Source organism: Notamacropus eugenii, chromosome 2, assembly GCF_028372415.1.
Source record: "Notamacropus eugenii isolate mMacEug1 chromosome 2, mMacEug1.pri_v2, whole genome shotgun sequence".
Lineage (NCBI taxonomy): Eukaryota > Metazoa > Chordata > Mammalia > Diprotodontia > Macropodidae > Notamacropus > Notamacropus eugenii.
The window spans coordinates 118,112,558-118,137,183 of NC_092873.1; the positions used below are offsets into that span (position 1 = coordinate 118,112,558).

Here is a 24,626-nt window from a genome sequence, read left to right on the forward strand (position 1 = left end):
ACACTCTTGCATCTAATTCACTTATTTTTGGAGGAAGGGGAATCCAGATCTGTAATTTTATTGCAATAGGGAACTCTCAAAGAAGGCACTCTCTCTACCAATGTACATTTGCCCCTTCTATGCAATTACTAGTTTTGAAGTACTGCCTGTGGCTTTGAGGGGTTAACTTGCCTAGACAAACACATTCAGTTGTGTCAGAGGTGAGATTTTAATCCAACTTTGCCAGATCTCTTTGCACTATCCCACATTGCCCTGTTGATTAACACGTTGCTGTAATTAAGCATAACAACATATAATATTTATCAGAAATTATCACAAGAATAAATTAGCACTTGTTAAGTATCTACATTGTACTCCAACTGGTCAACAAAAAAAGTAAATATGTGAACACATCCCTAAGAATGAATGAAACAATCCAAGAGCAATCTTGATTAATCTGGAAAGTTTTTGTGAAATAGACAAACCATCCTAAAACTGAGTAATTATTTCATTTTTGACATCTACTGTGGGCAATCCCCATTTTTCACCACTCTTGCTCATTAAGTGACTTAATAGCCATTTTGTATGTGAAGAACAGGGTTCTCCCACATGGGCATACAATTCCACTGATATGGGGAACTTCCAGAGTGGGGACTTCCTCCACAAATGAAGGTCAGTAACTTTATTGTAATTTAAAGTCTTAGTGACATGCCTAAAGACCTAAGATGTTGAGAGACTTTTCTATTGTGCTACAGGGCAGCCTGGTGGTATAGTAGATAGAATGTCAGATCTGGACTCAGGAAGACTCATCTTCCTGCATTCAAATCTAGTCACAGACACTTGATAGCTGCATGACCCTGGGCAAGTCACATAACCCTGTTTGCCTCAGTTTCCTCATCTGTAAAATGAGCTGGAGAAGGACATAGCAAACCATCCCAAAATCTTTGCCAAGAAAATCACAAAATGAGGTGACAAGGAGTCAGATATGACTGAAGCAGCTGAACAAGAAAAATACTAACATTTATGAAATAGCCCTTATTTATCTACTTATTTTCATCTACTTTTTTTCCTTCTACCTTTACTTTGTGTGTGTGCAGACTAAATTTTTGTAGGGAAGTCCCTTGAAAGCCAATTTAAGCACTTTTCTGTCTCAGAAAAATAAAGGAGGAGTGGTGGTTAACAAACGCTGAATCTCCTTTAGGCAAGTGTATTGCATCAGTCTGGGGAGGAGCTGTCCAATCCTAGCATAGGATATGGGAAAAGTAAAGAGCTGAACAGAAGTCAAATTGGAGAAACTGCCCAGCTTCATAAGTCTTCCAGTATAGCATGGATTCAGTACTTCGTGTGAACTGAATCCCCTCTAAGAGTACAAATGAAGAGCTAGTTATTGTAAAAAATGAAGGGGAAAGCAGTGTGGAAAGTCTTTGAAATCCTAAATTAGGAATGAATGAAAATAGATAGATAGATGATAGATAGATGATAGATAGATAGATAGATAGATAGATAGATAGATAAATAGATAGATAGATAGACAGATAGATGAATAAATAAATGTAACCCTCAAAACAAATTAAAGAAGAAAGATGCAAATGTAGTAGATGTCTGTTATTAATGATGCAATGATGGGTGTATTAGACAGTCTGGGTATTCACTTCAAATTAGATCAGTCACATCATGAAGACAAAAGAGGAGCAGCAAAATGTCAGGTCCCTGAGGACAAGGTCAGTCTCCTTTTCATTTTTACCTTTTGTATCCCCACTGTGCATTGTGGTTTGCACATAGTTGTAACTTTTAAAATGTTAGTTGAATTGAATGGATGGAGTTAATAGGACAGATTTGGAGTGTGAGAAGGGATATTATGCTAAACAAAGTCACAGGATTTAGCAGTTACTTGATATTAAGGGGAAGGTTCAATATAAGATCAATATACCATACGTGGAGATACAATAGAGTGACCTCTGTCATATGAGAAAAAAAAATAGACAGGGAGACTGCTTGGCAAGGGGGTGCAGGGGGTAGAGGGTATGAATAGTTTGTTTTTTATGTACCTTAGTTTTTAATGCCAGTCAGAAATTCAGATGGAGGAGGGATCATCTGTTTCCCTTTTCAAATAACTGGACTATGAGAGAAAGAGGAGGCCAAAAGACATATTTAAGGATCATCCTCCTAAAACCAACCATATCTTCTGGTTTTAACTCCAGAGGATTCCTTAGAGAAGCTGGAGGAGATGCCTCATTGGGAGTCTCTAAGAGTAAAGTCATCCTACAACCATTCAGGGAAGCTGGTTCAAAAGGTCCTAATATTCCTGAGTTGAGATGGGGGTGGGGATGGGGAAAAGGGGTTTGAGACCAGATGATCCTAGGGTTCTTTGCAGTTCCAGTTTCACTACAATGATCTGTTAGGCCCAAGTTTCTAATCTGCTCCCTACAGAGAAGAGATGTACCAGATGACATATGCCCAGCAGTAAGTGGCTGCTCTCTTGTCATACTGAGGATAGCTTAAATGATTTGGAATCCTTCCAAGCACAAAGGGACTGGCCAAATCATTTGACATTTATTGGAGAGTGGTACTGGGAGGGGACATAAAGAGTTCGTTTTAAAATATCCACCCAGAAAGTGGGACAAATGCCATAAAGACTGTCTGTATAGACTTTTATTTTCTAAGAGGGTTCAGGCAGCCCTCATTTATATTTGAAAAAAAAAATATATGATTAACCATAGTTAACCGTGAATGCAGATGTTTTGCATTAGAACCACTAGTCAAAGTTTGAAAGCATTTAATATTATATATTGCTACCATTCAGACTAAATTGTTTTTTTAATGTACACAATATTACAAATTTAATTTTGAGCTGTTTGGATCAGTCTGTAAAAAAGATTTGATTATACCTGAGTGTTCTGGCCCCAGTTTTTCCGTATCTCAGTAATCTTGGCGGTAATTGGCTGATTAGGTGCCTCACACTCCATCTCTGCCTCAGTTTCCATGGTAATGTTACAGGAGCTATTATAGATGAGAACTTCATCTCTTTCCACTTTAGGGCTGAAACGAGAGGGGAGGTTAAATGGGGTGTCATCAATCTTAATGAAATGCAATTATTTTTACTCTTATTAATCATTGCAAGCCATTAGCTTGTGGCAACTACAGGCCACCATTTGTCAAATTTTGCAAATTTCTGTAATTTTGTTTCCATTCTTTTATTGTTTATTTGTTTTCCCTTTATCTGCAACCCCTGCAATGAAAATATATGCAGTAAATATCTTTCACTAAGGCTTTGCTCTTTTCCAAATCTATTAGGAACATTAGCAAAAAAAGCATCTTTCTCCCACTCCAAACCAACAAGCAAAGCAGGGGTGATGACATGACCTGTTCCGAAGATGGAACAAACATTGGGGAGAGATTTTTCTCTTTTTCCCTTCTCTCTTCCTGCTCTTACTCACACTTAGCACTGGGGGAGTGAATAGCCTTTATCCCCCCCAGGGCAGAGGGAGAAATTGGAAAACCCACACAACTGGCTAACTGGTCCCTAATTCCAACTGTGAAAAAATGAGCTCATTTAGACTTTCAATTCCCTCTCCCCAGCTGATGGCAATGAGTCTCTGTTGCTAGGAGTGGAACATTAACTTAGTAAATTAATTAAACTTACTTAACAGCCCAGACTAAGGAGATTCGATATATGTGCCAGTTATACTCCCAGCCACTGGCTCTAAAAGCCCCTCTTGTACTGAGCAGGGAATCAAAAGATGGAAAATGAAAGATAAGGGCCTGACAGCTTTACTTAGAAAAACAAAACACTTGGACATATTGGAGGAAGGTTAGGAGGGGAGTTTTTAAGGGTGTTATGCCCAATATCTGGGATCTTCTCTCAAGCTTAATCCTGGCTGAGGGCATCGCTATAGCTAACTCTCAGGCTATTTATATTATTAATAAGTATATCACCATCATCATACTTGACATTTGCATCATATTTTATATTTTCAAGTCACTTCTGCAGCCATCATCAAATTTCATTTCCCCACACCTTTTATACAGAGGAAATTGAGGCCCAGAGAGATTATGTGACTTGTTTAGGGTCATAGAACTACCTGGTGGTAAAACCAGGGCTAGTGTTCAGGTATTTTAACTCCTTCTGCAATGATCTTTGAAATACCTAGTCAAATGCTAAATAGTGAGTTACCTGTCCCTGAAAATATTTCAGCAAAAGTTCAGCAATCAATCAACCAACATACATTTATTAAGTTCCTGTATACTAAACATAGTCAACTAAGTAGTGTGATGGATAGAGCACTGGGCATAGAGTCAGGAAGATCTGAGTTCAAATCCAGCCCTAAACACTTATTAGCTCTGTGACCCTAGACAAGTCACCTAACTCTTCATCAGTTTCTCACATGTCAAATGGGGACACACTGGAAAGGGAAATGGCAAATCACTCCAGGATCTTTGCCAAGAAAAGGGTCCATGGGGTCACATGGAGTCAGACACAAGTGAACAACAAATTTATCAAACACTGTGCCAAGTGCACAGATAAAATAGTCACCATTCAAACACCTTACATTCTATTGCAGGAGACATCATGAACAAGTAGAAGGACAAATGAGAAGTGAATATACAGAGATCAAATACAAAATATACACAAGGCAATTGGGAAGACACTATCGATTAGGTAAAGGTCAGCAGACTATGTTACCAATGTTGGAAAGGGGACTCCTACAGAGGGGATCCCAGAGGACTGGCTTAAAATTTTTCCAAGTCCTCTAGAAACCTAAGATTCTAAACCTGGCAAACAAGAGAACCCCCAGGAAGACCAGAAGCAGCTGGTAAATAAATAGTTTTCTGCTCAAGAAACCAGAATTCTACTTGACCATAGTATCTCTTTGCAATCAATGTCAAAAATGTACCCTTCAATCAAAATTATAAAAGCAAGCATTGGGAGTTCAGAACCAAAGAGACTCTAAACCTGTCTAACATTTTGCTTAAGTGAACTTGATACTCAAAGATGCCTAGCTTATTCTCCAGTGGATATGTGGTCAAAAGATAAGGATGAACAAATATTTTTCAAAAGAACAGCAAACAGGGCTCTGGACTTGGATGACCTGAGTTCAAAACTTGCCTTAGATACTTACTTGTTACACAACTCTGAACAAGTCATTTAACCACTCTGTGCCTCAGTTTCATCATCTACAAAACGGGGGCAGAGGGGAACAAACTCAGTGACTCTTAAAGTCCTTTCCAAATCAATAATCTTTTGAAAAATGCTATCCATATCTAGAGAAAGAGCTAATGGAGTCTGAATGCAGATCAAAGCATGCTCATTTTCATTTTATTTTTTTCATAAGTCTTTTTTTTCCTTTTGGTCTATGACTTCTTTCACAACATGACTAATATGGAAATATGTTTTGCATAAGTACACATGTAAAAAATTTTTAAAATAAAAATAAATAAATCTGTAATTTTCTAAACCACTGATGTAAAACTCAAATAGAAATAGTTCCTTATGAGTCACATACTGACTTAGAAAACAAATTAGCATTATCTATGCTGTATCTAATTTATATGTATTTTTGTTAAATAGTTCCCAATTACATTTAAATCCGGTTCTGGCCCACGCAGGAATTTTTGCAGACACCTCTGTTCTAAACAACTGTACAAAATTGTTCCAAATGACTAATAATAAGAGAAATCCAAATCAAAACAATCTTCAGGTTTTGCCTAAGACCCAGAAAATTGTCCAGGCTAAGAAAAAATGGAAACTATTAATATTGGAGAGGTTGAAGGAACAAAGCAACAAGATATTACACTCTTGATGGAGTCATAAATAGGTCCACACATCCTATGAAGCATTTTTTTAAGTGACTAAATTGTCCATACCCTCCAGACAATTGCTTGACATATATTTCAAGGAGGTCAAAGAGACAAAACAAAAAGTCCCAAGAATACCAAGATGTTCACTGCGGCCTCCTCTCTGAGACGTTAAACTGCAGTGCAGCTGAAAATCTTCACTGGCAGAGAGAATTTCCTTATCAAGGACTCTCTAAACCCACAAAATCACGAATCCAGTCCAAAAAGAGAAAATGTCATCACTGCAACTTTTGTGGCTCAGCAAAACATTGGACACTAAGTAGATATCCACCGTTGAATGAATTGGCAAACGAATTGTGCAATACATGTATGTTACTGCAGCATAAGAATACTTAACAAGCATGCAGAAATGCATGGGAAGACATATAAACTGAAGCAGAATGAAATAAACAGATACAATAAAACAATACGCACAATGACTAAAACAACAAAAATGAAAAGAATAAAAAACTAAAACTGAGCAGTGTGTAATTATAATGACCAATATTAGCCCTTAAAAAAAAAAGAAAATATCTTTCTCTACTTTCATGACAGCCAGAGTTGGGGCACTATGGGGAGAGAGGAGAGAATAAGCACTTAGTATATGCCAGGCGTTGTATTAAGTTCTTTACAAATATTATCTCATTCAACTTACATAAAAACCCTGGAAGTAGGTGCTATTATTACTCCCATTTTATAGTTAATAAACTAAGGCAGAGAGGTTAAGTGGCTTGCCCAAGGTCACAGAACTATGAAATATCTGAAGGCAGACTTGAACTCATGTCTTTCTGACTCCATGTCTAGTGCTCTATCTACTTTGCCACTTAGTTGTTCCTTGGTGTTGGTTAGTTTTGTAGCACTCTTTTTTCCCATTTTTCTAATCTTTTTACATGGAATGGCTTACAAAAGAGAAGAGAGAGAGAGAGAAAAGATATATATATATACATATATATATATAGAGAGAGAGATATCTTTTTATCTTTAAATACATATATACATACATGCATACATACATACATATTCAGAAATGAGTATAATATAAAAACAAGGGACATCAATTAGAAAAAAATTAAGAAAAAAAAGGCCTAGCCTAAGCATCATTTTCCTACAAACTCACACTCCATATATTCAGCAGGACTTATGCCAGGGAGTAAGGAAAAGGAAGTATCTAGGATCTCAGGTCTAGTCCCTTTAGAGGTGAACACAGGAAGAAAAGAGAATAAAAAATACAATCTTAGAGAACACATGAAATGAAGATGCTATAAATCATAAAAACTTGTCATCTAGTCCTAAAACCTTCCATCCAAAGAAAAAAATTCTTCTGTAAAATTCCCCAAGTTGATTTGAACATTTCAAGTGAAACCACTTTGAGGTGGTCTCCATTCATTGTTAGATAGCACTCCCTTATGGAGAGATGTAATTTGTATACCTCAAAGCTTCCAAATATTGATCATGACTGAGACCTCTGAAATAACAGAAAATAAGTCTTCTTCTTCTTCCACCTAGCAGGCCCTCAACTCTTTGGTTTTCTTCAAATATTTAAAGATAGCTGTTATGGGTTTCTCTTCTTTTCCTTATCATTTCTTCTTCTCTCTTCCAGCTAAACATCCTCCATTACCTCATAAGACATTATATCAACCTTGGTTGCCAAGCTCCAGCTTGTCAATGGCCTCTTAAAATCTGATGTACAGAACTGAATTGAGTATTCCATATGCAGTGTGACTGGTGCAGATTATGGTAGTATATTCCTTTTGTTATTTTGGACATGATACCTTTATTAATGCACCCTAAGACTGCATCAGGTTTTGGCTGTTTTTTTTCACAGCTACATTCCATTATTAATAGGCTCATAATAAGAGTCAGTTAGGATCAACTAAAACTCATGATTTCCACATGAAGTGCTAGTAAACCTTGACAATATCTGCACAGTTGATTTTCTAAGTGTAAACTTAAGACTTGGCCTTTATCCCTGTTACATTTCATCTTTATTAGATTTCCACCTATTCTTCCAGCCAGATGAAATCATTTGGAATCTTAATCTCATCATTTGTTTCTAGCTATCACCTCAACTTTATGTCATCTGAACATTTGATTAGTATGTCTTCATTCAGACTGTTGATAAAAAATACTACTAAACAGAGCCAAGGACAGAGATCTATGGCATGTCACTAGAGACTTTCTTCCAGCTGACATTTGTTCACTAATCAAAAGTCTTTGGATTTGCTTGTTGAACTATGACTCCATCTAATGAAACTATTCCTCAACCAGCATTTCTCTCTCTAGAACCCAGGAAAAAGTCATAACTTTTGTCAAATATCGTGATAGAAATCAAGACACATTTGGTCAATGGCAGATCCCATGTCCACCCGCGTGGCAACCATGTCAAAATGTGATTCATTTGGCATAGCTTGATTTGAGTAAATCCACATCTCTTTCTACTTTAATTATCTTCCAACTATCTGTTAAAATTGACAATGAATGTACTGAGTATCCAGTGCTTAGCACTGTACCTGGCACACAAATACTAGTTGACTGATCACCTGGATTTTAGTTCCTAGGATTCAACATTCTCCCTTTTATAAAAATTGGGGAAAGGGGAGAATTTTCCCATTTCCAGTCTTGTAGAATGTCCCTCTCCCCCATGATTACTGAAAGATTACTAATAGTGAATCTATGATACTTCAGAACTCTGCAAAGTAATTTATCAGTGATGAGGAACTTGAATTAATTGAAAGCAGCTAAATGTTCTTTCTCCATATATATATGTATATATACATATATGTGTATATACATATATGTGCATGTATATATACATATATGTATATCTTGCGTTTTCATTTACAAAATCAAAGAATCCCAGAACTTGAGAATTGAAAGAAGCATTAGTGGCTATTTAGTCCAGTCCATCCCAGAAAGGAGTTCCCTCAAGACAATACATCCTAGACATAGTCATCCAGGCTCTTTCCTATTTCTCCCTCCAATGAGGAGAAGCCCACTACCTCCCTAGGCAGCCCATTCCACTTTTGGAAAGCTCTAATTGTTAGGCAGAATCCCTATACATCAACTTTTATCCATTGCTCCTGGCTCTGCAACCTGGGAACAGACAGAACAAGTCTAATCTTTCTTCCATATGAGTTTTTCAAATATTTGAAAAGAGTCATATGTTCCTGCCTAGCTTTGCCTAAGCTAAACAATCCCAATTCTTTCAACCAGTACTAATATGGAATAGGCTTAAGGCTCTTCACCATTCCAGTTGCCTCCCCTGGCGTTAACACTTTAACAAAGTCCTTCTGAAACTGTCATCTGGCAAGTGAAGAATACACTATCACCTCCTTATTCCTAGAAGTTATGCTTTTCTCAGTGCAGCCCAAGATTGCAGTAGCCCTTGTGTTTGCCATATCATATCATTGATTCACATTGAACTTACAATCCACTATAACTCCCAGACCTTTTTCAGAGAAACCACTACTTAAGCTTATACCTATGAGGCCCATTATTTTGAACCTAGGAAATGAGTTTATATTCATTCCAATAAAATTTCATCTTTTAAGATCCTGTTGAACTCAATATTCTAAGCTGTCGAGATGTTTTGGGATGTTGACCATCCACCGGGTTAGCCATCCCTCCTAGCTTTGGGTCATGTGTGAATTGGATATGTATAACATTCATGTCTTTATCAAAATAACTGACAGAAAAGTAAATCAACAAAGAGCCAAGAACCAATCCCTGAGGCACTCCACTGAAGACCTCCTTCCAAGTTGACATAAAATCATCACTAATGATTGCTCTTGAATCCAGCCATTCAGCAAGTTATGAATCCACTTCATCATACTATTGGTCAATCAACATTCCTCTGTCTTTTCAAAAAAATAACATGAAATGCTTTGTCAAATATGTTGCAAAAAACTTGTCAAAAATGTATCAATATAACTCTCCTGATCTAGCAGTCTAACAGTAAAAGATAAAAGAAGGAAGAAGGAAGAAGGAAGGAAGGAAGGAAGGAAGGAAGGAAGGAAGGAAGGAAGGAAGGAAGGAAGGAAGGAAGGAAGGAAGGAAGGAAGGAAGGAGGGAAGGAAGGAAGGAAGGAAGGAAGAGAGGGAGGGAGGAAGGAAGGAAGGAAGGAAGGAAGGAAGGAAGGAAGGAAGGAAGGAAGGAAGGAAGGGAGAGAGAGAGGGAGGAAGTTATTCTAGTATGATCTATGCTTATGAAAGTTATGCTGTCTCTTTAGCAATCATTCCATTTTAATCAAATGAGTTCTGCCCTTAATAGTTTGGAAATCATTCTCCTTGGTGGAGACTCAAGTCATATTAAAGTAGCCTGCTGCTTCATTTTCATCAGTTAACACTATAAAACCATCTTCAACTAGCATATTTATCTATTCCTTTTTATATTTTATAAGCCTGAGGTCATATATAAAGGCACTTTGCAAAACCTGAAGCATACAAAAAATATTTTGTATTATTATAAGAATTATTATTGACCTGACACTCTTCTTATATATTTGCGCTATTCTTGTATCTATCTAATGGATTTCATCTGATCTTTCTCTTAAATTTTTGGAGTAATGTTAATTTTAATATTTGAAAACTATAATGGAAACTAGTATAGACTTAAGGTCTGAAAATATATCATTTGATATTTTTATAATGCTTTATAGTATTTGTAGTATCTGTACTTTTATTCTCTCATTTGATATAGTAGATAGAATGCTGGAATTGTAGTCAGGAAGACCTGGATTCAAATCCTACCTCACACTTAAAGCACTCTACATAAATTTTAGCTATTCCCACAGTTTCCTAAATCAGGAAGGATTTATATTAATCCTTGGACCGAGATGAAGAGAAATTAAGTAACCTTACCTAATTAATGGCAGGTAGGTTCTAGGAACTGATCTTCTGACTCCCACACCCATGTTCTTGTCACTAGATTGGTTAGATCTTAAGGAAATCATGCCACTCTATGCCAATCTTTCCATTGTATTTCACAATTAATATGAAGTATATACCTTCATATTAATGAATATATTCATTAATATGACAGGAAAGTAAAGGATCTGATGGCCTTTCAGAACAGATGAATGTAATGGCAATTTAATTGGAAAATCTTCCCTATTCATTAATAGGCCCATTAAGTCACATGGAGCCTGTGTTGGGAGAAGTTTGCTGAAAGAGTAGAGCACAAATGGGAGGAAATGAGTGAGTGTGGTTGGATCAGAAGGGAGGATGCAGGCAGGCATGGCAGGGCACAGGCTCTTGAGTGTTTGCTTGTGAAAAGGCCCTGGGGACTGGGGGGAGGCTTGGGAATGACTTTGCTCCCTGAGGTGATCATATTTATTAATTTCTTGGTCATCATAATAGATTTTCCTTTCTGGTTCTGGCAATTGAGTTTATGGTATCTAAATAAATGTTTTTCTTTTGCCTTCTATATGGAGAGTCTTTTATATTTTGCAATTGAGAACTACACTGGCATATTCATAGTCACCACCAGTGCTGTGAATATTGCCTTGGTGATACAATGAGTATGGCACAGTAGTTTATAATCTAATGAAGGGGATTAAACAATCATCCAGATGATTCCAGACAGAATATGACAGTTGTCATAATGGTTATACAAAGCTCAATGGGGATCCAAAGGAAAGAGTTAACACAATTAGCTAGGGAAAGACATCCTAAAAAAGTTCAATTTAAGACAGGTCTTAAGGGATAGATGAGATGCAGTATGGCACAATAGATAAACTGAGGAACTTGGGGTCAGAAATAACTGAGATCAAGCTTGCCTCTGACATTTACTAGCTTTGGGACTATAGGCAAATCTCTGGTCTTCTCTGTTTCAGTTTCTTCTCATAAAATGAGGAGATTGGACTAGTTCATTCCTAAGATCCCTTTCTAACTTTAAATCTACAATTCTATGATCCTATAAGTAGAAATGGATGGAGGGCATTCCAGGCAGAAGGAAGAGAAGAAAATTAACAAAAATATAGAGCTTGGAAAAGACTGAGTATTTTGAAGTATTTTGAACTATTTTTAGTTGTGACAGGAACAGAAGGCAAACATAGGGGAGCAGACATGCCCAGAATAGTAATTTCTCATCTGTACAAAAGATTGGAATGAGGATTGACTGGAAAGGAAGAAATCACTTAGGAAGCTCATCCAATAGGCCAGGAGAGAAGGAAGTGGAAGCCTGGACTAGGGTGGTGGCTATGGGGGATGGTGGCTTCATTTGAAAGAAATGGCAATGGTAAGATGATAAGACACCCTCCCCCAAGAATAGAAGTTCCCTTGGGGTAAGGGCTTAGGAGTGATTTCACTCTTGTCTTTATATTCCCAATAAGACAGAGACAGCTAGCTAGTGTTTTGGGTAGTGCTCGACCTGGAGTCAAAAAGACCTGAGTTCACATCTGGTCTTAGATACTTCCTAGCTGTGTGACCACGTAATACTATTTGCCTCAGTTTCTTCATCTATAAAATAAGCTGGAGAAGGAAATGGTGAACCATTCCAGTATCTTTGCCAAGAAAACCCCAAATGGGGTCACAGAGTATTGAACACAACTGAACAACAGTAACACAAAGGCCCTTATGGAGCTTAATTACCCTAGCCACAAAATATGTTAGTTACAGGATATCATTATAAGTCTAGGAGGAATTGTGTAGGACCCTGTAGGAAAGGAGTATTTCTCCACGGTGCAAGTTTGTTACCCCAACTGGCAACCTCCACTTCAATCTTCTGAGGATTGCTTCATCAAAGGCATCTGAGCATGCTTCATCAGAAAAGATGCAAAATTTAAAGTGAAAGGTCTAGAGTTGAATTAGGACCTTGAGCAAAAACACTGCAGCTCTAAGATTCGATTTCCTCATTTGCAAAATTAAGGAACTAGACTAGAACTGGAGCTGATCTCTAAAGTACCTTCCAACTCTACAACTATGGAGGAGGGAAGAGAAGGAAATCTCTGGACACCTACAGTTTCCACCTTCATTCGTGCGTGTGCACACACACACACACACACACACACACACACACACACGAGAGTCTGGTTGCTCTGGTGCCAAGATGCTCCTCCTCTGGTAGCCTCCACTTTTATTCCCTTCTGAAGATCTATTATGTTTATGGGCTTATGGTATTTTCTGCCTCTTTTTAAGATCCCTTTTAGCCTTTTTCACTTTCGAGGGGTTAAGGAAAGGGGTAGGAGAGGGGTAAAATAAAAACCATCCTCTACTTGAAACATATTTGTTCCCTTGAGTGCTGGTATGGGAGCTGGGAAGCCAGTTATATTTGTGGAAACTTAGACACAAGCCATCCGTAAGCTATATTTAAGCATTTCACAGAATAGTCTGGAGAGGTAATAATGAACCAAAATTGATAACTGACCTTTTGACACAATCTATAAGACTGGATACATTCTATGGAGACTCAGGCCTCGGAGAACCCCGGGTCATGGATTCCATATAAAATGAGAGCTTTACATCAGTTAATTTCCAAGTATCCTTCTAGACTAATAAATAATCTATGACTCTAATTGGCATGCTTTAGGACAGTCCAACTAATGTACCCAAATAAAAATATAGTCCCAAATCTCTCCCAAACAAATGAAGTTTTTTTTTTTACTCTAAAGGAAACCAAAATAAGTTCTCTATCAGCAGATAGAAAAACGGTGCAAGAAAACAACACTAGATTGAGTCAGAGAACTTGGGTTCTATTTCTGTTTTGCAACAATCTAGTTGCATAACCATAATTTCTCTAAGTCTCATTTTCCTCATCTGTAATATTGGGGCATTATAAATTAGAAGTGAGGAACCTGTGGCCTCGAGGCCACATGTGGCTCTCTAGGTACTCAAGTGTGGCCCTTTGACTGAATTCAAACCTCTGTGACAGCTCTATGAAGTTTGGATTCAGTCAAAAGGCTGCACTTGAGGACCTAGAGGGTCACATGGAGGCTTGAGTCCACAGGTTCCCCACCCTTGGTCTAAATAATCTCTATGGTCTTTTCTAGTTCTACCATTTTAGCCATGAACAACACTTAAATAATACCACTGAAATGAGTTAAAACAGCCATGAAAGGAAGCAGATGTCCACACACTTAAGTCAGAACCTAAAGGGAATTAGATATCAAGACTAATGAAAATTATTAATCACTTCAGGAAACCCTAAAGAAATTTACTGTATTCTACTATGCTGTAACTCAGGTGGAGATGGAGACTCACAGCTTGTTCACCATAAGAAGGTGAAGGAATATTAAAAGCATTAGCAGATTCAATTCAATTCAATTCCACAAGCATTTATTGAGCACCACTTTATGCCAGATGCTGCGCTAGGTGATAGGGACAAAGGGGCGTGCTCATGTACACAGATACACACGCACGCACACACACACACACACACACACACACACAAACACACACACATAATAGTCCTTGACCTCAAGAAGCTTGCTTGTGGTAAACAACATCTATATAGAAAATCAAATACAAATACAAGCTTATTGAATTAGAAGATGGCACTTATACAAAGGGAGGCAATACTTATTGATGGGTTTAGCACAAATGATTCTAGGAGTTTTATGTTGTTGTTTAGTTGTGTCTGACTATTTGTGACCCCATTTGGGATTTTCTTAGCACAGATCCTGGAGTGGTTTGCCATTTCCTTCTCCAGATCATTTTACAGATGAAGAAACTGAGGCAAACAGGGTTAAGTGACTTACCCAGGGCGACACAGCTAGTAAATACCTGAGGTAGATTTGAAGTCAGGAAGATGAGTCTTCCTAACTCTAAGCCTGGCACTCTTTCCACTTTAAAACCGTATATAAATGAAAGCTATTTCTTTTAGATAAACTGCTTATTACTAAAGTTCCTTTACTACTAAGTAAGTGTGTTTTTGTAGCCACTCCCTACCATAAAGTCGTTAAAAAGATAGGTTCTTAACTGTAATCCCAAGTAAATAAACAGACCTAACTTCACTTCAAAAATTGAAGTAGCATTCTTAAAACAGGCAAGAGAATAAGCCAAGGTGGCATGGTTTTTGTCATTGTTGAGTCATTTCAGTCATGTCCAACTCTTAGTGATGTCATTTGGGGTTTACTTGGCAAAGATACTAGAGTGGCTTGCCATTTCCTTGTCTAGATCATTGTATAGATGAGGAAACTGAGGTAAAAAAAAGGTCACACAGCTATTAAATGTCCTAGACCAGATTTAAACTCAGGTCCTCCTGACTCCAGGGTTGGCATTACATCCATTGCACCACCTAGCAGCTTCAATTTTCCCAGGTATTATTGCAACTTGTAGTTGTAAAAGACTTTACATTTTATTAAAAGAATGACTTCCCACAGAACCTAGATTGTTCTAGAGCATGAAGTGAGGCTCCTCAAATATAATGGTTATTTTTCTCTTTGATTCAATCTGATTTGCATGGTTTGTTCTGTTTTGATTTCATTTTCTAAATTGTAAATAAAAGCTCCATTAAATGATCAAAGAGGGCCATTCCAGCTAGGTAGGCAAAAGAGTAGCTTATACCTAAAGGTCATAGGGAACAGAAAAGGATGCAGCATCATATGAGAGAGAGAGAGACAGAGACAGAGACAGAGACAGAGAGAGAAAGAGGGAAAGAGAAACAGAGAGAAGGGGGGAGAGAGAACACAGCTTTGAAACATGGTAGTGTCTGAAAAAGGAGTTAAAAATGATCTTTTTTTTCTTCTAAAAGCCAAGGCAATCTCAGAGCACCCTATGTTTGTTGTCTTGCTGCTTTCTCCACTTGTTTGAGGAGAAAATGAACTTAAAGAGAGAACCTGGGAAGTTTCAGTCACTTATTTGCTCTTTAGAGGTTAAAAAAAAAGTAAATCCATATAAGCTTATGGTTTCCAAATCCTAAATCTACAGTAATTTTGTCTGTGCTTCTCCCTTCCTTTGAATAAACACTGTACAATCTGCTGGATTTCTCTGTGACTTTTTGTTTTTAAAAAAATGCATGAATCTGTTTGGAAAGAAAGAAACGGGAAAAGGGGGGGGGGGAACCCTTCTGTTTTTCATAATGTCTAATCTTTTTCCCCATTGGCATTCACCAGATGTTGCTTTGGATAGGAAGATAAATATTAAAATCTAAGAGAGAACAAAGCAGACTGTTTACTGGGTAGATTTTTCAGATGTTCTCCTGAACACTTGAAAAAGACAGGAGATGCTTTGATATCCAGGCTGGGTGGAATATACAATGGAATGCCCCCATCTGAAACATGGACCACTCAGGTACCCACTGGATCTGGGATACTGAAACATCTGAGGTTATCCTCCTACCATGTAATTCGTAATTCCCACTGATGGCATAATGAAAAAAAGAGGAAGGGAGGGAGGGAGTGATGGAGGGAGAGAGAGAGGAGGGGGAGAGAGAGAGAAAGAGAGAGAGAGAGACAGAGAGAGAGACAGAGAGAGAGAGAGAGACAGAGAGACAGAGAGAGAGAGACAGAGAGACAGAGAGACAGAGAGACAGAGAGAGAGAGAGAGAGAGAGAGAGAGAGAGAGAGAGAGAGAGAGAGAGAGAGATTATTACCTCATGAAAAGTCCAGAGAATACTCCCAGGGATGAGTCTACCTGATGATCCAGATTTAAGGTACACCAAGGACTTTCTTCGCACATGTAGATGAAAGACCAAGATCTAAACAGACGGTTGGTCCCCATGGTGACAGTCAATTCACACTGGATGTAGGTAGCATTGGTGGCTTCACAGTTTTCCTCCAAGGGCCTTAGGTTGCACAGAAAAGCCAAGGAGGCTGCAGGGGAGAGTGGACAAAAAAATACCAAGAGAGCTAAATTGAAACTTCAGATTCATTTTGATATATAAAAACTTTTACCATTGCTAAACTCCCTTGACCATTATGGAAATAGGGGGAAGGAAGGAAGGAAGGAAGGAAGGAAGGAAGGAAGGAAGGAAGGAAGGAAGGAAGGAAGGAAGGAAGGAAGGAAGGAAGGAAGGAAGGAAGGAAGGAAAGAAGGAAGGAAGGAAAGGAAGATGGGAAATATCTTTTAGGAACATCATATTGCCTAGTATAGTTTAATATTTCTGTGCAGGGGACTAAAGTATAAGAAAATTGGAAAGACAGGAAGGAATCAGATTGTAAAGACCTCTAAAAACCAGGCAAAAGACTTTGTACTTTATTCTAGAGGTGACAGGGGGCCACTGGAATTTATTGGGTAAGACTGGGAAAAGGAGAAGGAGTTGTGATATGCCTAGACTAAGATATGCCTTACACTTTGGCAACTGGGTGGAGAATGGATCAGAGTGGGGAGAGACTTGCAACAACAGGACCAATCCTAACAATTCTGAATCCATGCTCTTATGAGTCTATGATCTGATAACTTTAGAGACAGGAGTCAAAGAAAATTAAGAATCTGCCATAACCGCAACTTTGTCTAGTTATCAAGTAAGGGGGAAGTAAAACAGTAATGATACAATCCTGAATCTTCTTCACCCGTGAGGGTGAGGGGGCAGATTTCAACGATGTTTTTTGTGTCAAAAGGGAGAGGAAAGCATAAACATGAGGAAGACATATGAGCCATGGTCCTACCTACCAGTTTTTGGCAAGACAATGACTATTACTATAGAATTTTGCACACAACGAGTACTGCGGACAAAGGACCAACAGCAAACTGCACCCCATGAGTATGTATTTCCCAGAGGATTGTCATGATCCCCACATACCCAAGACACCCCAGTCACTAACATTCAATAATTTATTGATCAATCATGGCTAAGCTTCATTTTTTATCGTTGTCCAGGTCCCAAAGTTACCCAAAGTAAGCATCTTATCCAATTATTTAAAGTCTCCCTTATAGCAAAGCAATTCTTTGGATTAGACACAAGGAAATGCTGCCTTGATTTTCAATATGACAAAAAAAAATAGAGATTCATTGAATTACAGCCCAGAGAGCTTGACTTAAATCCTGCAAATTTTTGTAACATTATCAAAGGATCCTCTTATGAATATTTAGAAAAAGAAACAGTGATCACTAAGAGAGGAAATGAACTCATCAAGAATGGGTCATGCCAAGTTAACCTCATCTCCTTTATGTTGGTCTCATAGATTAGGGGAATGTTGGGGACATAGCATAGCTGGATTTTAGCAAGACATTTGACAGTCTCACAATAACCTCATGAATAAAATGGACAAATGTAGGGCATATCATTAGTTCCCCAGTTTAAGATGGCATACTGCTGGGGGATGTAAGGGAAGAGGGATAAATAGAGGGACAAGGGAGTTATTTCAGGAAGTCCATATCCAATCATCTATTTTTCTTAAACCACAGATACAATCAGTACAACTGATATCATGTAAGGGTTCACAAAATATTTTGATCTCATGAAGGGGTCCACATACTCAAATACATGACAATATAGTTGGGTGGATTTCAAACTGGTTGAAAGACCAGACACAAAGCATAGTGATTGATGCATTGATGTCAACCTGGAGGGAGGAAGCTAATAGAGTGCATGAGAAATCTGTACTTATCTGTATTCTGTCAAAATTTTCATCAATAACTTAGATAAAGAAATAAATGGTATACTTATCCAATTTGTGGCTGAAATGAAACTAGAAGGGATAGCTAGTGTATTGCATGACAAAATCAAGTTAGAACACTGGGACATTATGTTATATAAATTTGATACATTATTTGATGCATATTAAGAAACAAGGTAAATCCTACAGTTGTATTCAAAAATATAACTGCATGAATATACAATAGGGTGGGTTATCGGGTGGGCTGTGGCCAGACAATAAGTTTTTGTAAAAAAAAAAAAAAAGTGGGAGTCCTAGGGGATTAGATATTCAATATTGTATCAACTGCTCAACATGGAAGCCAAAACTCTCATAGGATCTTATGCTGAATGAATTGAGGCAAACACTCTCCAGAATGAGGTAGAAGCCCCTCTACCAAGCACATTTAAAATGTTGTGATCAGTTCTGGGCATCAAAAGGCATCTGGGCGGCACAGTGGATAGAGTGCCAGTTCTGGAGTCAAGAACACTCATCTTCCTAAATTTAATCTGACCTTAGACACTTACTTGCTGTGTAATCCTGTGTAATCACTCAACCTTGTCTGTGTCAGTTTCCTCATCTGTAAAATGAGCTAGAAAAGGAAATGGGCAAACTGCTCCAGTGGGGTCAGAAAGAATCAGACACAGCTGAAAAGACTGCACAACAAGAACTGGGCACCAAGCTTTGAGAATGATATTGTCAAGTTAGAAAATAGTCGGGGAAGGTGAGGTAGCTTTTTGAAAGTACATCATACTAAAGTAACAATAATAGTAGCTAAAAAATGTATATAGAACTGAAAGTTTACAAAGCACTTTTCCCCTACACCACATTTGACCCTCACATCAATTCTGAGAGATAGATATTGATTACCCTTTTCCTTAAGTATTATTACCCTTTGTACAGACTTACAGGGTTATATAGCTAATGTCGAAGGTACAATCTGAATCCCAGGTTCCCCTGACTCTAGATCCAATACACTTTTCACTATACCACAAAAGAACTGTAGTTGTTTGGACCTAAGGAGACTTAGGGAATACATGATAGCTCTCTTCAAGTATTTAAAAAACTACAACATGGAAGAAGGAACAGCTTTGTCACAGTAAGTCCCTGAAACTGGATGAAAGTTACAAAACACAGATTTCATAACATTCCATAGGACAAAGAGCTTCCTAATAATTAAAGTTATCTAAAAGTTTAAAGTACTACCTTGATAGATAGTGAGTTCTCCATCTCTAAAAGTATTCAAGCACAGCCTGAATAGTCATTTGTTAGGAATCCTATGGGCAGCTAGGTTGACACAGTGGATAGAGTGTCAAGGCCTGGAATCAGGAAGACTCATCTTCTTGAGTTCAAATCTGACCTCAGACACTTACTAGCCGTGTGACCCTGGGTAAGTCATTTAACCTTGTTTGCCTCAGCTTCCTCATCTATAAAATGAGCTAGAGAAGGAAATGGCAAAACACCCAGATGGGGTCACAAAGACTCAGACATGACTGAACAACAAGAGAGGACTTCTGGAGGTTCTTCCAACCATGATGTTCTAGGATTTTATTATTGTGTGCTTAGAACTGCCATGTTTACAGTGCTTTAAAGTTTGTAAAACACTTTAAATACATTATTTTTCTTGATTCTCAAAACAAACCCCATTGAGTAGTTACTACCAGTACTAACAGTCATGTTTTAAAGATTAAGCTAAGCTTCAGAGAAGCCACACAGTTCATATCAGGTGGTGGCATTTAAGCCTATCTAACTTCAATCCACCGTGCCATCCCGTATCTATGAAAAAGGGCTAGACAAAATTACTTCAGGATAACTATAACAAGCAGGGAGATGAAGACAATTTTATATGAAGACACACTAAAAAAAAAGATTGAGGTTCTTTAGTTAAGAAACAAAGTTTGAAAAGGGCTATAAAATCAAAGTCTATAAAACTCTGAAAGGTAGGTAATGAAGCCAGCAGAGACTGGTAGGGTGGCCTAATAGAAAACACATGGTTCTAGGAGGCAGGCGATTTGGGCTCTCCTCCCAACTCTTCTACTAAAAACCTGTTTGACCTTAATCCCTTCCACCTTTCTCTATATCTTACTTTCTTCAGCCACCAAGTGGGAATGATAATTCTTTCCTTTCCACAGGATTGTGAGGATAAAATGAGATCATAAATGGGAAAGTTTTTTGAAAAGTTGGGAGTTCTAATCAATTGGGAATGGCTAAACAAATTGTGGTAGACGAATGTAATGGAAAGTGTTGAACCATAAGAACTGATGAACATGGAAGTCAAATGGGAAGAAATGTGAACTAATTCAGGTTAAAGTAAGCAAACCAGGACAAAGGAGTATACACAATGACTAAGCCAATGTCAAAGGAATGAACAATAACAACAGAAACTAGATGTTGTGTAATTATAAGAACTAATTCTGGTTCCCAAGAAAAGTTGAAAATGCACCTCCCTCCTTTCTTTGCAAAACTGGGGGTGCCACAAGAGTGGAATATTTCAAATGCAGCCAGAGATGGCTAATGTATTTGGTTGGGTTTGCTGAACTATGTTTTTTTCTTTTTTTTTTTTATTCTTTGATACAAGGGATGGGTCTCCAAGTAGAGAAGCTGGAGGGATATCATCAGAAATAAAGGTTGATGTAAAAACAAAAGATACCAAAAGAAAAGTTGGGAGTGAGACAAATGTAAGGCATAATTATTGAAAACATACTGGAATAAAGTATTTTCTCTTGAGGATTAAAGAAGGAGTTCTAAGACAAATAAAGGGAAGCACAAATTCACACAGGAGGCAATAAACTAAAGGAAATAAGTGATTATGCTAAGAGTTGATACAGGCTGAAAATACTTCAAGAGTTTATTGTTTTCTCTTTGGTACAAAAAATCAGCAAAACCAATAATGTTGTGTCTACATGGGACAAAATGAAAAAACGTGATATAGAAATTATCTAATTGCTATCAGTATAGATGGGCAGTGCATCCCGCCAATAAATTTGTCCTAAATAATGTGGTTTCTCTCAGGGTAAACCAGCCAAATAATTACATATTATCTCTTCTTTTTTCACTTTTATAGACTCAGTCTTATGAGAAGCTGCTCCATTTTATTGACATAACACTAATAATAACAGCTATCATTAATATAACACTTTGATGTTTGCAAAGCACATTCAGAGGACTATCTCATTTGATCCTCACAACAACCCTGGGAGGTAAGTACTATTCTTATAGGCATTTTATGAGTAAACTGAGGCAGACAGCAGCGAAGGGACTTGCCCACAGGGTCACAGAGCTAGTAAACATCTAAGGCTGGATTTGAATTCAGGTCCAAGCCTAGCTGTTAAAACTAATAAAAGTTCAGGAGGAAGGAGACTAAAAACAAAGAATCCAGATCATGGTTTTAGAATGTTAATCAACCTCAGGAGATCACTTAGTTCAACCCATTCATTTTACAAATGAGGACCTGGAAGTGGAAAGAGGTTAAATGACCTGCTCAGACTTACATAGTAAGTAAGAAACAAAAGGAGCATTTGTATCCAGATCTTCCCATTTCAAATCTAGCTGGGGTTGTTTATGTTTGTTTTTATTTTGTTTTTGTTTTAGGGCTTAGATGTCTTTTAGATCAGTTTCTAAACCCATACAAGATATTCAGGAATCCACAAAATTATAAAGCTGGAAGAAATCACCTAATGCAAGGATTCTTACACTTTTTTTTTTTTTTTGCATCGTGACCCTCTTTGGCAACCTGATGAAAACTTAATATCACTTCTCAGAATAGTTTTAAAATGCATAAAATAAAATGCAAATGATGACAAAGAAACGAATAATACTGAAATACAATTATCAAAATATTTTTGATACCATATTACAGACCCTTGATCTGGGGCTGCCATCTCTTTTTTGCAGGTGAAAAAAACTGAGACCAAGATATATTAAATGATTTGACCAAGGTCACACAGATATATCATCAGAGGCAGGGTCTGAACTCAGATCATCTCACCTCATAATAAATTATCTTTCCATCATATCATTGTATTCTATCTTTACCAGAGCCTGGATGAAAGTGAACTGTGCAGCAGCAGAGATTCAAATTAAACAGAAGAAAGGGTTTTGCAACAGTGATCATCTTTAAATATTTGTTCAATTTAGTGAGGAAAGTTGTGGAACTTCCTTTGCTGAGGATGTTTAAAAAAATACAACAGATTTTCATCAGACGGTTGTTATGTGATAACATAGTAAGTTAAGGGAGTGGGGCAGATGAACATTCAACTTCCTTTTTCTATAAAAATTGTAGAACTAACTACCTTTTTCTCTTTATTTTTTTCCTCTATCTTTTCTTTCTTTCCTTGTTTCCCTCCTTTTTTTATCCTTTTCTTTCTTTCCCCCTCCTTTTTTCCTTCCTTCTTTCCTTTTCTTCCTGCCTTTTCTTCCTTCTCTTCCTTTTTTCTCTGTCTTATTTTTCCTTCTTTTTTTCCTTAATCTTTTCTTCTTGTCTTTCTCCTTTATTTTCCTTTTTCTTTATTTGTTGACTTCTTTCTTTGCCTTCTTTTTTTCTAGATCAAGCTAAATTATCTTAAACTGCCAGGCTCCTGCATAATTTGTGTGTACTTACTGTCACCTTGTGGCTATTTTAAGAATTGCTATTTCCATTTCTTTACCTAATTCCACTGATTCTGAACTGCCACCAGTGTTATCTGAACTTCCTGGAATGCATTGGTCCTGCTCTAAAATCAAATTTCTGATGTGAGCATATCCTTAATTTTTTCAGTGTTGGAAACTGTAGATTTCTTAAGTGCCGCAATTCACCTAACCTGGAAAACCTAATTCATTTTTCTTTTTCATTCTAGTTAAAATAAAACTCCTTCAAATAACACCAAGCTACTACCTGAGTCAAATAAAAATTCATCTTTTTAACACTAATATTCTGCTGCTGCTGATACGTGGCTGTCAATCATAGAAGACCAGAACTGTAAAAAATTGTAGGTGACTCCAAAAAACATTGAAAGAGATGGTGGGCAGCATATTACTGAAAATGATTTGCATGGAAAAACTAACATGAAAGTTATCCAGAAAATGTATAATGTGGAAAAGGAAATGAATTAGTCATATGGTGAGAGCAAAATGGATGATAGACTTAGTGCTTCACAGAAAGTTAAAGACAAACAAAACAAAACAAGAAAGTCTTGAAATTGGCATCCTCCGTGGAGCACTCATGAGAGGACATGGAAACAGAATGCACAGGATGAGAAGGTGTGGTTGGCCTGAGAACTACCTTGTGGGAAGAACTACTCCCAAATCTCTTGAAGTATAACATCTAGGGGTAACAATTAGAGAGAGATGTTGAAGGATGGAATCATGATCCAGAGAGAGCAGACTAAAAGAATGGACTGGATCTAAAAAGACACATTTAATAAAGATACTTTAATAAAGAAAATATTTTAAAGATACTTTAATAAAGAAAAAAGATAAAGTGATAAATTTGGGTTCGAAAATTCAATTGTATGAGAAGGTAAGGTGTGAAAAACATTCAAGAGACGAGGTTTAGTTCACTGAAAATTCAATCAACAGTACATAGAATAACCACGGAAGTTAATGCAGTTTTAAGAGGCATGAAGAGGAATATAGTGTCTAGAACAAGGGTGTCCGTAGTCCTGCTGTGGTCTGTCTTCATCAGGTCACATCTGGAATGTCAATTTACATTTGGATTCCCAGTTTTCAAGAAATTAATCCACTGGGGAACAAGATGACAAGTATAATTAGTGAACTAGAAATCAAATAAGGATCTTCTGAAGGATGCAGGGATGTTTAGGAGAAAAATAGAATTAGGAGACTAGAAGATTCCATTCAGATATTTTACATATGGAAGAGAAATCAGCCTTGTTCTATTTAATGACTGAAGTAGGCAGAATCAGAAGCAATAGGTAAAAGCAGACAATTGGCAACTGATTTTATAATGAAACACTTTTTAATAGTTAGTTGTCAAAAGGGGAAAATGGTCAGTTCAGCAGCACATTTCCCATCACAAGAATTCTTTTGAAGTGGATGACCACTCACTCATTAGAGATGTAGCAGGGTTGAAGAACTAGGTAGCACAGAACAGTGTGCTGGGCTTGGAGTCTGGAAGACCTGAGTTCAAATCCAGCCTCAGACACTTACTAGCTGTGTGACCCTGGACACGTCATTTCACCCTCTTTGCCTTAGTTTCTCATCTTAAAATGAGATAAAGAAGAACATAACGACTCCAGTATCTTTGCCAAGAAAACCCTAAATGCAGTCGCAAAAAGTTGGACCCAAGTGAAAAACTATTTAA

General features: G+C 37.5%; 1 protein-coding gene across 10 annotated transcripts in view; it reads right to left on the bottom strand.

The window, feature by feature from the left end:
* The window catches only part of PKHD1 (PKHD1 ciliary IPT domain containing fibrocystin/polyductin), a 640,097-nt gene that overhangs the window by 487,930 nt on the left and 127,541 nt on the right, over window positions 1-24,626 (bottom strand). For all 10 annotated transcript variants that reach the window (XR_011974315.1, XR_011974316.1, XM_072642432.1 and 7 more), the window contains 2 exons: window positions 16,345-16,564; window positions 2,868-3,018 (listed from right to left, as the gene is read on the bottom strand). Coding sequence is in view for 8 of the 10 variants with exons in the window: in XM_072642432.1 (XP_072498533.1) it covers window positions 2,868-3,018; window positions 16,345-16,564 (371 nt within the window). In the remaining 2 variants the exon portion in view is untranslated. The remainder of the gene's footprint in view (window positions 1-2,867; window positions 3,019-16,344; window positions 16,565-24,626) is intronic.